This window comes from Bufo bufo, chromosome 4, assembly GCF_905171765.1.
Source record: "Bufo bufo chromosome 4, aBufBuf1.1, whole genome shotgun sequence".
NCBI lineage: Eukaryota > Metazoa > Chordata > Amphibia > Anura > Bufonidae > Bufo > Bufo bufo.
Window position 1 is genome coordinate 490843524 of NC_053392.1, and position 14224 is coordinate 490857747.

General features: G+C 44.5%; 1 protein-coding gene across 1 annotated transcript in view; it reads right to left on the bottom strand.

The window, feature by feature from the left end:
- Positions 1–1207: 1207 nt before the first annotated feature.
- Positions 1208–14224, bottom strand: part of TTC27 (tetratricopeptide repeat domain 27) — a 411030-nt gene continuing 398013 nt past the window's right edge. Inside the window, exon 21 of the mRNA XM_040429555.1 lies at positions 1208–1384. Within this exon, the coding sequence (XP_040285489.1) occupies positions 1262–1384 (123 nt within the window). The 3' untranslated portion in view covers positions 1208–1261. The remainder of the gene's footprint in view (positions 1385–14224) is intronic.

Below are 14224 nucleotides of genomic sequence, written 5' to 3' on the forward strand. Positions count from 1 at the left end.
GGCAGTCAGGCTACCTCTGGCGAGCACATGGAGGGCTGTGCGGCCCTCCAAAGAAATGCCACCCCACACCATTACTGACCCAATGCTGGAGGATGTTGCAGGCAGCAGAACGTTCTCCACGCCGTCTCCAGACTCTGTCACGTCTGTCACATGTGCTCAGTGTGAACCTGCTTTCATCTGTGAAGAGCACAGGGTGCCAGTGGCGAATTTGCCAATCTTGGTTTTCTCTGGCAAATGCCAAACGTCCTGCACGGTGTTGGGCTGTAAGCACAACCCCCACCTGTGGACGTCGGGCCCTCATATCACCCTCATGGAGTCTGTTTCTGACCGTTTGAGCAGACACATGCACATTTGTGGCCTGCTGGAGGTCATTTTGCAGGGCTCTGGCAGTGCTCCTCCTCCGGAGGTAGCGGTCTTGCTGCTGGGTTGTTGCTCTCCTACGGCCTCCTCCACGTCTCCTGATGTACTGGCCTGTCTCCTGGTAGCGCCTCCATGCTCTGGACACTACGCTGACAGACACAGCAAACCTTCTTGCCACAGTTTGCATTGATGTGCCATCCTGGATAAGCTGCACTACCTGAGCCACTTGTGTGGGTTGTAGACTCCGTCTCATGCTACCACTAGAGTGAAAGCACCGCCAGCATTTAAAAGTGACCAAAACATCAGCCAGGAAGCATAGGAACTGAGAAGTGGTCTGTGTTCACCACCTGCAAAACCACTCCTTTATTGGGGGTGTCTTGCTAATTGCCTATAATTTTCACCTGTTGTCTATCCCATTTGCACAACAGCATGTGAAATTGATTGTCACTCGGTGTTGCTTCCTAAGTGGACAGTTTGATTTCACAGAAGTGTGATTGATTTGGAGTTACATTGTGTTGTTTAAGTGTTCCCTTTATTTTTTTGAGCAGTGTACAATAATGCTATAATGATAGAAAACATTCTGGTGCTTTAAACTAAATTCGAAATCGTATCTTTTCCTGTGACATAGAAAGGACATTCAAAGCTTTCCCAGCTATCAGCAGTTTCTTTCGGTGGACCTCAGCCAATTACTTGATGCACTCATGTAAAACTAATCCCAAATAAGTGCCTTATAAATAATAAAATTGTAGTCATTCCAGGGTGTCCAAAACTATTACATATAGGCCAAACACATGACTCTCAAGCAGATTACAGACCAGTGTGAGAATAAGAAGCAGAAATACCAAGGTTCTTATAAAGAAAACATTTATTCTACAATAGGTTTCCTTGTCCTGAATCTCGCTCAGTATTGATTCCGCAGCTGATTGCTGCTCTCTTGCATCTCTGTGATAAGACCGTCCATCGCTTTCACGTCATCTGCTAATTCTGAAGATACTTCACCAGTTGCCACATCTGTGAAAAGTTGCTAGTAAGAAATTGGAAAGATAATTAAAAAAAGTCAGGATTTAGAGGTCAATGCAGACATATGACTTCTAAGTCTTTATAATAATAAAACTATAATAATAATAAAACTAATAATAATCATAATGACATAGTCTCCATCATGGCAAAAGGACAATCTATGTTATAGAAATTAATTTGTGTAGTTTAAAGGTATTTCATACCAAATGATAAATGTTCTAGACTGGACCAAAACTTGTAGCTTGCATGGGCATGACATGTGAGCACTGTAAAACTGGCACAAGATTGGCAAGTATAAGTGCAGTGCTTATGAGCAGTCCAATCTAAGATCACAGTCCAAGAACTGTTAATGGATGATTGTTGAACTTGTAACCTCTACTGATATAATATCTCCTGTCATCCATAACTAGACCATGAAGGTTCACTGCAGTGAAACTTCATGACATACAAGACTTATGTTCTAAATAATTCAGGCTCTATTCACATTTTCTGTTTGTCAGATCTTACATATGACAGATCCAAATGGTGCTCAATGGACTCCACTGACTTAGAATGTTGGTGTTTCTTGATGGCAAGAGTATCGCTGCCTGCTGTGCCATTCTTGTCATCAAAGGTGACAGATTCCTCCAAAGAATCCCTACTGTGTCTTGTAGTGTTTTTGTTGAAAGGATTGTGTGAGATTATAAAAAATCCTAGATAACCTCTACAATAGTCTAAAATAGGGTTGAGCGAACCCGAACTGTAAAGGTTTGAGTTCGTTGTTCGGCGATTTAATGGTGCTTTTTGAAAGGCTGCAGAGCAGCCAATCAACAAGCGTTTAACTCTTGTGCCCTTAGAAGCCATCACAGCCATGCCTACTAATGGCATGGCTGTGATTGGCCAATGCAGCATGTGACCCAGCCTCTATATAAGCTGGAGTCACATAGCGCTGCACGTCACTCTGCTCTTACTAGTGTAGGGATAGGATGCTGCTGCTGTGAGGGAGAGAATAGGAAAGAATCGGTTATCAGAAGTGCTTGTTAACTCTGCGATCTACAGCGATTTTGTTTTGTGGGTGTAGTGCACCATTTTTCTACCCTGCCCTGGGCCCAGTGACACAGAAAAAGAACTTTTATCCATCTGTTAGTTAGGTGGGCATCGGCGGCCATTTTGTGCAAGTTCAGTGCACCAGCACAGCATATGTGCATTTGTGACAGTCAAATACAAGGTTTAAATACTGCAGTTATATTCAGGGTTTAAAAAAACAAACACCCATTTTTTGCAAGATAATACATTTTGGGTCCTTTGCTGAATTTGTGACAGTCAAATACAAGCTTTAAATACTGCAGCTATATTCAGGGTTTTAAAAAACTGCCATTTTTTGCAAGACCCTACATCTGGGGCCTTTGCTGCATTTGTCACAGTCAAATACAAGCGTTATATACTACTGTTATATTCTGGTATTAAAAAAAACACCCATTTTGGGCAAGATAATACATTTGCGGCCTTTGCTGCATTTCTGACAGTCCAATACAAGCGTTAGATACTGCTGTTATATTCTGGTATTAAAAAAAACACCCATTTTGGGCAAGATAATACATTTACGGCCTTTGTTGCATTTGTAACAGTCAAATAGAAACTTTAAATACTGCAGTTACATTCTGGGTTTAAAAAAATACCCATTTTGTGCAAGACCCTACATCTGGGTCCTTTGCTGCATTTGTCACAGTCAAATACAACCAGCCAATACTGCAGTTACATTGTTGGTTGACAAATTAACATTTTTTGTGACTGTGAAGTACCGTATTTTTCGCCCTAAAAGACGCACCTAAGTTTTTGAGGAGAAAAATAAGAAAATAAATATTTTTAACCAAAAGGTGTGCTTTTGAACTAATGGTGGTCTGTGCATGACACTATTATGGGGGATCTGTGGATGACGCACTGTTATAGGGGGATCTGTCGATGGCACTGTTATGGTGGGTCTGTGGATGGCACTTTTTTATGGGGAGGGGCATCTGTGGATGGCACTATTATGGGGTGGAGGATCTGTGGATGACACTGTTATGGGGGAGATCTGTGGATGACAATGCTATATATGTGTCATCCACAGATTCCCCCCCATAACATTGTCCCCCAATACACCAGGCTCGCTCACAGCAGTATTTCTAAACCGTAAATATTAACCTCTTAATAACTTTAACTAAAATTGTGCTCTCCCCTGTATCAGCACTTACTAACGAGCATCCGGAGCAGGCAGAGCGGCTGGCAGCATAACATCGCTCACTGACGTCATGCGTCTGCTCCGCCTGCTTCATTCATAAAGTGGGAGGAGCAGGCGCGCGACGTCAGTGAGTGACGTAATGCTGCCAGATGCTCTGCCTGCTCTGGATGCTCGTTAGTAAGTGCTGATACAGGGTAGAGGGCAACTTCAGTTAAAGTTATTAAGAGGTTAAGAATTACGGTTTAGAAATACTGCTGTGAGCAGCGGGGCCCGGTGTAAGTTCCCGGAGTCCAGCCCCTCCTCCCTCCCCGCTGATATATCGCAGTCTGTGATGCTGCAGCATTGCAGACTGCGATGTAAAATGGCAGCATTCGCCCCATAAGACGCAGGGGCATTCCCCCCCCCCATAAGTGACATGGCCCCGGTCGTAGTGCTGCTGGTGGAGCTCCTGTTGCAGGGAGAGGACGTGGTTGATCTGTGCCAGCTACACGCACAAGTGAAACACCTTCCTCAGGTGCGAGTAGGCGACAGAACCTTCAGCGTTATTTGGTAGGGCTGAATGCGGCTCTACAAATGGTGAGTCCAGAACAAGTACAGGCGATAGTAGATTGGGTGGCTGACAGTGCCTTGAGTTCCTTTACATTGTCTCCCACCCAGTCTCCTGCTGAAAGATCAGAGTTGGCACCTGCAGCCCATGGACATCAGTCTTTCACCTCCCCCCCTTGCAAATCAGCCAAGCAGTCTGAGACAGCCAAGTCAGTCTCTTCTGCTTTTTGATGACTCTGCTAGCAGGGTTTCCCATCCACATAGCCCTGCCCCAGAAGTGGAAGAGATTGAGTGCACCGATGCCCAACCACTTATGTTACAGGATGAGTACATGGGAGGACCACCGCAGCATGTCTCGGATGATGACGAAACACAGGTACCAACTGCTGCGGCTTTCTTCAGTCTGCAGAACGACAAGGAGGGGTAAAGAGTGGGTGGAAGATGATGTGGAGGATGATGAGGTACTAGACCCCACATGGAATCAAGGTCATGCAAGTGACCTGTCTAGTTCGGAGGAAGAGGCGGTGGTTGCACAGAGGCACCAGCACAGCAAAAGAGGGAGCAGGGTGCAAAAGCGTCTATTACATTCTTGGGTGACATTTTACAATTTTTTGCCGTATACAAACCCCTGCTCTGCATAGGTGACAGGGACCTAATTTTTGCAAAATCGTCTATTTAATTGGTGGGTGACATGAACCCAGTTTTGCCGTGAATAAACCCCTGCTCTGCATAGTTGACAGGGACCGAAATTTTTAAAAATCGTCTGTTCCATTGGTGGGTGACATTAACCCATTTTTGCTGTGAATAAACCCCTGCTCTGCATAGGTGACAGGGACCTAAATTTCAAAAAATCGTCTGTTACATTGTCAGGTGACATTTTACCAATTTTGCCGTATACAAACCCCTGCTCTGCATAGGTGACAGGGACCTAATTTTTGCAAAATCGTCTGTTCAATTGGTGGGTGACATAAACCCAGTTTTGCTGTGAATAAACCCCTGCTCTGCATAGTTGACAGGGACCAAAATTTTAAAAAATCGTCTGTTCCATTGGTGGGTGACATTAACACATTTTTGCCGATGAAAAACCCCTGCTCTGCATAGGGGACAGGGACTTAAATTTCTAAAATTGGTCTTTAATTGACAAGCGCCCCCTCCTTTCATTCGATCCTTCCGCTTTAACAACTTGTCCCACATTTCCGATCGATCACATTTCAGCCATTGACCTCCCTTGGATGTGTTATCCCTTTCTCACGCTACCTCTCCAGCGTGGAACCCTTATTCCCCGCTATCCGTGATTACCATGGTAGGCGCAGAAAAGAACATTGAAAGTTGATAGAGAAGATATCCAATTGAATCGTGGACGTCACGGGGACGTGCAACATGGTTGAGCAGTATGTGTGCACACGGCTACATGTACTGACTGATGGGTCTGCCCCCTTCAACTTCTGGGTCTCCAAATTGGGCACATGGCCTGAGCTTGCCCTTTACCCCTTGGAGGTTCTGGCCTGCCCTGCAGCCAGTGTATTATCTGAACGTTTGTTTAGCACGGTTGTAGGGGGTTATCACAGGTTATAATTCCCAATGTTTTGGGGTGTACCCTAATTTAAACAAAAAAAATGTAAACAAAAAACCAGTGTTGGCTACCTCCTCCTCTGCCATTTCCACCTACACTGCCACATCCACCGCCTCCTCAACCTCCTACTCCATATCGACCTCTTCCTCCTAGATCGAGAGTATTATTTTCTATTTTTACATATTTTATGTTATTTTAAGTCATTTCCCTATCCACATTTGTTCGCAGAGCACTTGCCATGCTCTTAACCTCATTTTCTTGCCATTTCCATTACTTTTTTAGAGCTATTTTAGTGCTCAAAAGTTCGGGTCCCCATTGACTTCAATAGGGTTCTGAGTCAAGTTCGGGCCCCGAACTTGAACTTTATTGTGAATTTAGGCCGAACCCGTCGAACCCGAACATCCAGGTGTCCACTCAACTCTAGTCTAAAATAGAAAAAAAAACATGTTATATGCCATTCCCTTATGCCAGGGATCAGCAACCTCAGAAGCTACAACTCCCAGAATACTATGGGAGTTAGAAGAGTAGCTGAGGATGTTTGCATGCTGGGAGTTGTAGCTTCACAGCAGCTGGAGTGCCGAAGGTTGCTGGTCCCTGTCTTAGGCGATTGTCCGGTTCTTTGTTTGTTTACAAAGGAAAGGGGTAACATGCCTGGATACAGCACTGGTGCTGTATCCTGGCATGTCATTGTGCATTTCACTCACAAGGTCCTGACCGGATGTCAGTGATTCTTTTCTTGTTCAGCTGATATTTACTGGCCACATCTGGCTGGGACCTAGGCGGAAAAGCTTGCAGCCCGCGCAAGTGCAGGGGAGACAGCGGCATCACGCAGTGAGGGATGGGTATGAAGTATCTAAAAAAATCTTTGTTCGGCAGGTTATTAAAAACTATCGGCTGGAGAACCCCTTTAAACTTATGTCCTTATAGGGACATACAGCGCAACCTATCACATCATGGTCTCCTTGTTTTAGGTGTTCAAAATCAAAAGTCTTCTTCTTTGCAAACCAGCTAGAAGGAGACAATATTGCAAGAGAGAAGTAACCGACTAACAATTCAAGATTAGGGGCAATGGTCCAGACTGACTAATACAACAGTAGCTCCAAACCAGAGCTTCCTTTTAAGAAGGTGACAACTATTGTGCGACAACTTATTAACAATAAAGTCAAGAAATAGTATGTCACAAGATATTCCTGGTATCATATTCAAAAGAGGAAGTGTGTCTATCATTATGAGGAACATGAAAGTCTTCACTAAAGTTTTATTTTAGCTGAAGACAAACTCATTTAGGAAGTAACGTCTGGCTCTAAGTAGCCTGACTGCTGTGGATGTCTTCCTTCCCTTGTTATGGAGAAAAACAAAGACAGACATAAACCACCCTTGATAATAAGTCCTTTGCTGATGTAATTATATATTTCCAGGTAAAACTGATACAGAAGAGTATAGGTGCAAGGTACTCAATGTATAATCACTAACTGTTCCCAAACTCCTTTTTTGGTTCTAAACAACTGCAGAAATATATCCCTCATTTACTGTATACCACACTAAGTTATTTCCATCAACTTTGATTCTCAAGGGTTTTAAAGTGTAACTGCCATTTCACTACCAAAAATGAAATTCCTAACATATGTGATGCTGGAGGGAAGATATTCATGAAGCTGCATTTATCAGCTAATTTTACCTTTCTGATGTCTGTATTCAGCCCTCAGCAACCATATTTCTCTGTGCCTCTATTTTAGCAACTTCCTAAGATGGCCTCTGCTGCACTTCCTGTGATGATCTTTGCCCTTCCTTGAGGCCATCCTGTATTTCCCTCACTTCCCATAAGCACTTACTCTCCTCACATGAACTAGCAGGACAAATCAGATTGCAGATAACTTCCCACAGTACCCAGAGCAGTGTGTATCCTCACATACAGCTAACCAGAGACAAGCCCTGCAATTACATTAAATCATTAAGCATTTCTTTTAACCTCTTAATAGCCAGCTGTCCCTCATTCTCTTCCAGACTGACAGGGAGGGGGGGATGGGGGAGCTCCTTTAGCTTCTTATATCTCTGGTATGGACTTGGTATTATCTGAAAGCTGACATTCCAAGCTTTCTGACAATACCAGAATGACATCAATCTGTTCAGTACAGAGGAAGATATCAATGATAGAAATCGGGATGCTGTGAAAGAAGCTGAAAGTGAAAGTAAAAGCAGATTTTACCCGTGATTATTCCCGACTCTATTTCTAACAGTGATTTCTCCTCTGTTGCTTGGACTAGAACTATCATTCTGGTCTTGTATGAAAGCCTGGACTGTTAAACAAGACCAGTTGCGTATTTCTAGCTGCTACCATTGAGAAGATATCACCATCTAAAGCAGCCCTCCCCCCTCCACTTTCTGCCTCAGCCCAGCTCCAGGCTGTCAGGGCTGAGCTCATCCTCCCAGAGCTCATCCGTCTCTTGTTATAATACTGAGAAGACGGACTGCACATGGCAACGCTGAGATGAGAGCTGCTGAATAGGATAGTAACATGCATTTGTGGGAGTTACTAGCAGGTAACACTGAAAATTATCAAATTTTAAAGCACAAAAGCACTTATACAGCAGGGTGTACTATACCAGGGATGGGCAAACTGCGGCTCTCCAGCTGTTGTAAAACTACAACTCCCAGTATGCCCAGTCTGCCTACAGCTATCAGCCTACAGCAGGGCATGATGGGATTTGTAGTTTTACAACAGCTGGAGAGCCGCAGTTCGCCCATCACTGTACTATACCATTAGGGAATAAAAAATGAAACGGCAGTTACACTTTAAGATCATAGCCAAAGGCCAAGCCAGGGGTGTGGAAATCTTATCCCCAGACGCCCGGGACATGCTGTTCCGGGCGCCGGGCAGGTAGTTTGTTCAGTAGCTTAGCCCTGCTGTGGGCAAGTAGCAGGGCTGAGATGGCTTTGTTTACCAGAGCAGTGCATCGGCGACGAGGTGGGCGTGAAGAGGTGTTCCCATGGTGATGGGGACGCTTGAAGTTAAAATATACCTTCAGATTGGAGAAAACTCCGATCCGATGGTATATTCCAGGGTGGATAAAAATCTATGATTTTTTTTTTTTTTAAATCTGATTTTTTTTTTTTTTAAATGCTTTTTGAGGAAAATATATTACCATCCAAAGGTTATTCCATCATGAAATAAAGATACGTTTTTTAATTATGTAGAATAAGGCTGTATCTGTTTAATTTTTTTGGTAAATAAATTCCATTAATCCATTCACAATGTCATTACACTGCTGGGACTCCGATCGGAACTGCCGCTGCCACCAATGATGGAGGGGGGAGGGCGCACTGCCCACCAATGATTTTAATACTGGGAAGGGGAGAGGGGGAGGGCGCACTGCCCACTGCCCACCTATGACTTTAATACCGGGGAGGGAGGGCACACGGCCCACTATTGCAAACATTGTAGAAACATTCCCGGCACCCGACCTCTGACAGGGAGCTGCCGTCCGCGTAATTAACCCCTCAGGTGCCGCAGATGGCAGCGCCCTGTCAGAGGTGCGTCCCCATCACCATGGGAACACCTCGGGTTTAGAATATACCAGGGTGGATTTGATTTAAAGGGAGTCTGTCATCAGCATTTCACTTTGTAACCCTTCCCATAGCTTTCAAGCATGCTTACAGTTAATAAAAACATTACCTTTAGCATCAATCCTGGACTTATAAAACTGTCAAAAAACATCTTTGTAGCATATGCAAATGAGGGCTCGCAAGTGCCATGGGGCGGCGTTACGCTTGTAGGTGCCCTGCTAGCTCAGCCTTTTTTTCGCTTCCCCCTGCCCCTTCCTTCCCTCCGCCCGCCCATCCTTTCCCTCTGACCGCCTATCTACTAACTTGTTGTTTCGCCGAGATCCCGCACCTGCGCACTCAGTCCGTCGGCCAGCGCATGCGCACTGCGATGCCCATTCCTTGTACGGCATCACAGTAACTATTGCGCATGCGCCGGCTAACGACGCGAAAACACAACAAATGAGGCGGTCCATCGGCGCATGCGCATTAATTACTGTAATGCCGTACAAGGAATGGGCATCGCAGTGTGCATGCGCCGGCCGACGGACTGAGTGCGCAGGTGCGGGATCTCGGCGAAACAACAAGTTAGTAGATAGGCGGTCAGAGGGAAAGGATGGGCGAGCGGAGGGAAGGAAGGGGCAGGGGGAAGCGAAGAAAAGGCTGAGCTAGCAGGGCACCTACGAGTGCCCCTGGGCACTTGCGAGCCCTCATTTGCATATGCTACAAAGATGTTTTTTTGACGGTTTTATAAGTCCAGGATTGATGCAAAAGGTAACGTTTTTATTAACTATAAGCATGCTTGAAAGCTATGGGAAGGGTTACAAACTGAAATGCTGATGACAGACTCCCTTTAATCAAATCCACCTTGGTATATTCTAAACCCGAGGTGTTCCCATGGTGATGGGGACGCACCTCTGACAGGGAACTGCCTTCTGTGGCACCTGAGGGGTTAATTGCGCGGACGACAGCTCCCTGTCAGAGGTCGGGTGTCGGGAATGTTTCTACAATGTTTGCAATAGTGGGCCGTGTGCCCTCCCTTTCCGGTATTAAAATCATAGGTGGGCAGTGCGCCCTCCCCCTTCCCAGTATTAAAATCTTTGGTGGGCAGTGCGCCCTCCCCCCTCCATCATTGGTGGCAGCGGCAGTTCCGATCGGAGTCCCAGCAGTGTAATGCTGGGGCTCCAATCGGTTACCATGGCAGCCAAGACGCTACTGAAGTCCTGTCTGCCATGGTCAGTTACTCAGCAGCATTATACTTACATGCGCTGTGGCCACCCGGCGCTCTTTCTTCTTCTAACTTACAGGTCTGTGCGGCGCATTGCTATAAGCATAAGCAACGCGCCGCACAAACCTGTGAGTTACAATGCTGCACTGCTCACCAATGCAAACATTGTAGAAACATTCCCAGCACCCGATCTCTGACAGGGAGCTGCCGTCCGCGCAAATAACCCCTCAGGTGCTGCGAATGGCAGCGCCCTGTCAGAGTTGCCTCCCTATCACCATGGGAACGCCTCGGGTTTAGAATAAACCATCAAGTCTGAGTTTTCTCCAATCTGATGGTATATTTTAACTTCAAGTGTCCCCGTCACCATGGGAACGCCTCTGTGTTAGAATATACCATCGGATCTGAGTTTTCACGATCGTGAAAAATTAGATCTGAAAAAGCTAATAGTATTATTTTCCGTTATAACCATGTTATAACGGAAAATAATAAAGTGAAGTTCGGGTCCCCATTGACTTTAATGGGGTCAAGTTCAGGTCAAGTTCGGGTCCCGAACACTAGCGGTGACCGAGCAGTGACGCAGCCGCGGTGACAGAGCGGGGGGGGGGGGCATGGTGTAGTGACAGCGTAGGGAAGAAGAAATGACAGAGCTGGAGGGGTGGGTGGAGCACTTAAAGGTTCTGTCACATCTCCGGCTCGGGGGGAGGAGAAGTGACAGAGCCGTTACAGAGCCAGGGGTATTGATAGAACGCTCAACTCTGCTGGAACGCAAGCCAGCCACCTCCCTGCTTAAGGAAGCGTGGTGGTGCATTGAAATATGTTTTGGATTTAAAATAATTTTTTGTATCATGACAAGTAGATTGTCATGATGGACAACTAGATCGAGCCACCGCTTTAGTCCTTCGACTATTTAGTCCTGCAAGCCTATTGAAATCTATGGCCACCCAGAAGCTGCAGAACCAGGGCATGACAGCTTATTGTATCTAATCTCATTATTGGTTCAGCTGATTTCCAGCATCATCAAAAGGACTTTCTGTTAATATTTATGATGGGCTTAATGCTTGAAATATCAGTGCCACCTCTTCTTGGCAGCAAATCCAGGAAAGTCGTCACAAAGAGATGATGTCATTGCGACCACCTGCGTGGGGATAAAGGCCTCTCAGGCTGCATGCTAGAAGAAGACTGTGTCCTGTACAGCAGTCACTGGCATGGAAAGGGACTTAAAAGAGTATTAGATATTTGTTTTACTTATCCACTTGGGAAGCACACTATAGGGGGCATTACTGGGAGCATTTTTCTAAACAATGGCACTATAGGGGAATTACCCCAATTAGAAAGCAAATGAATTGACAATTCAGTATGAACCAAAATAGCTCATTCTTTCCCCAAGTGCCGATATTTCAGAGTCTATAGAGGCTTCTCTACAATCAATCATTAGTAAATCACCTGAACACATTGTGAAGTTTCTAAAAAGCAAACCAAGTACCATGATAAAAAAAACATGCAATTTTGCATTGCCTATAAGAGCACCTCCCAGCTTTTAAGATCATAATTAGGAAACAAGACCGAGAATGGTCAACAGAATGGAATTTCCTGTTTTCTCTTATAATTAGAGGGTTTAGTTGGTGTTCAGGGTAATACTAAAATCATACAGAGCAGTCACTTGGAGAGGCGCCACTACCTCATTAACCCACACCAGCTAATCAAACTTTCACTTTGTTACGACCAGGGACACTTAACCAAATGCAGCGCACAGTTCCAAGTAGATCAACATTCTGTGATGTAATGTAATGTACAGTACTTCTATACATCCCATTAGTCACTGCTCACTAAGAACAGGGGTGCACATCCTGAGGCACGCAGTTCTTTCCTAAGCAGCACCCAACCATATGTTCTTGAAAAAACGACCCATTTTTTGGCCCAGAATATTTTAAATGCTCATGTTTCAATAGCCATAGGCTATATTAATTCTGTTTATGGCCTATTGTCTAAAATGTAACCTTTAAAAGTAATAAAGAAAAATATTTGTGTTAATGTTTCAAAAAAGCCTTAAATGTGACATTAAAATATTCCAAGCTCATATGTGTTTTTGTTTTTATTTTATTTTTTCCTTTTTAATTTTCTGAATGTTTGAGATAGTGGTATATATATTCTGTGTATGTACAGTGAAGGTATGTCCTCTTTTCAAATCACATCTATTATTTTTCTACAGATTTTTAATCTGTTATGTATTTGAATTATAATTAGAGTTGAGCGAACCCGAACTGTAAAGTTCGGGTTCGTACCGAACTTTCGGTTTTTCGGCACCCGGACCCGAACATTTACGTAAAAGTTCGGGTTCGGTGTTCGGCGCTTTCTTGGCGCTTTTTGAAAGGCTGCACAGCAGCCAATCAACAAGCGTCATACTACTTGCCCCAAAAGGCCATCACAGCCATGCCTACTATTGGCATGGCTGTGATTGGCCAAATGCAGCATGTGACCCAGCCTCTATTTAAGCTGGAGTCACGTAGCGCCGCCCGTCACTCTGCTTGGATTAGTGTAGGGAGAGGCTTCAGCTGCTGTGAGGGAGAGATCAGGGAGAAATCTTATCAAGAACTGCTATTTTTACTCAGCGATCTACAGCAAATGTGTTTTGTGGGTGCAGTGCACAATTTTTTTAAGCCTGCCCTGAGCCAACTACTGCTGAAAACAAACTTTTTTTTACTTCAGTTTGTCAATATCAATACATAATCGGCAGCCATTTTATGCAAGGATAGTGCACCAGCACAGGCTATCTGAATGTCTGCAAGTCCAGAAATACAGCTTTTTGCTTACTGGGGTTAAAAAAAAACTTTTTTTCATATAGTGCACATCTAGGATTAGACGTACATAAGTGAGTGTCACATTTAGGCCAGAAATACATCTTTTTGCTTACTGGGGTGAAAAAATACCTCTAATACAGTGTTTCCCAACCAGTGTGCATCCAGGTGTTGCAAAACTACAACTTCCAGCATGCCCGGACAGCCTTTGGCACACTGGTTGGGAAACACTGCTCTAATATACTGCACATCTGGGATTAGACGTGCATAAGTGACTGTCCCATTTAGGCCAGAAATACATCTTTTTGCTTACTGGGGTGAAAAAACCCTCTAATATACTGCACATCTGGGATTAGACGTGCATAAGTGACTGTCACATTTAGGCCACAAATACATCTTTGTGCTTACTGGGGTGAAAAAACCCTCTAATATACTGCACATCTGGGATTAGACGTGCATAAGGGAGTGTCACATTTAGGCCAGAAATACATCTTTTTGCTTACTGGGGTGAAAAAACCCTCTAATATACTGCACATCTGGGAATAGACGTGCATAAGTGACTGTCACATTTAGGCCAGAAATACGTCTTTGTGCTTACTGGGGTGAAAAAACCCTCTAATATACTGCACATCTGGGATTAGACGTGCATAAGTGACGGTCCCATTTAGGCCAGAAATACATCTTTTTGCTTACTGGGGTGAAAAAACCCTCTAATATACTGCACATCTGGGATTAGACGTGCATAAGTGACTGTCCTCATTTAGGCCACAAATACGGCTTTGTGCTTACTGGGGTGAAAAAACCCTCTAATATACTGCACATCTGGGATTAGACGTGCATAAGTTACTGTGAAATTTAGGCCACAAATACCGCTGTCATATAGAGTTAAAAAAATTTTTTTGGTGCAATACCCTACATCGGGGTTTTTATTGGCGGTTAATTATTTTTAACAGACTTAACCA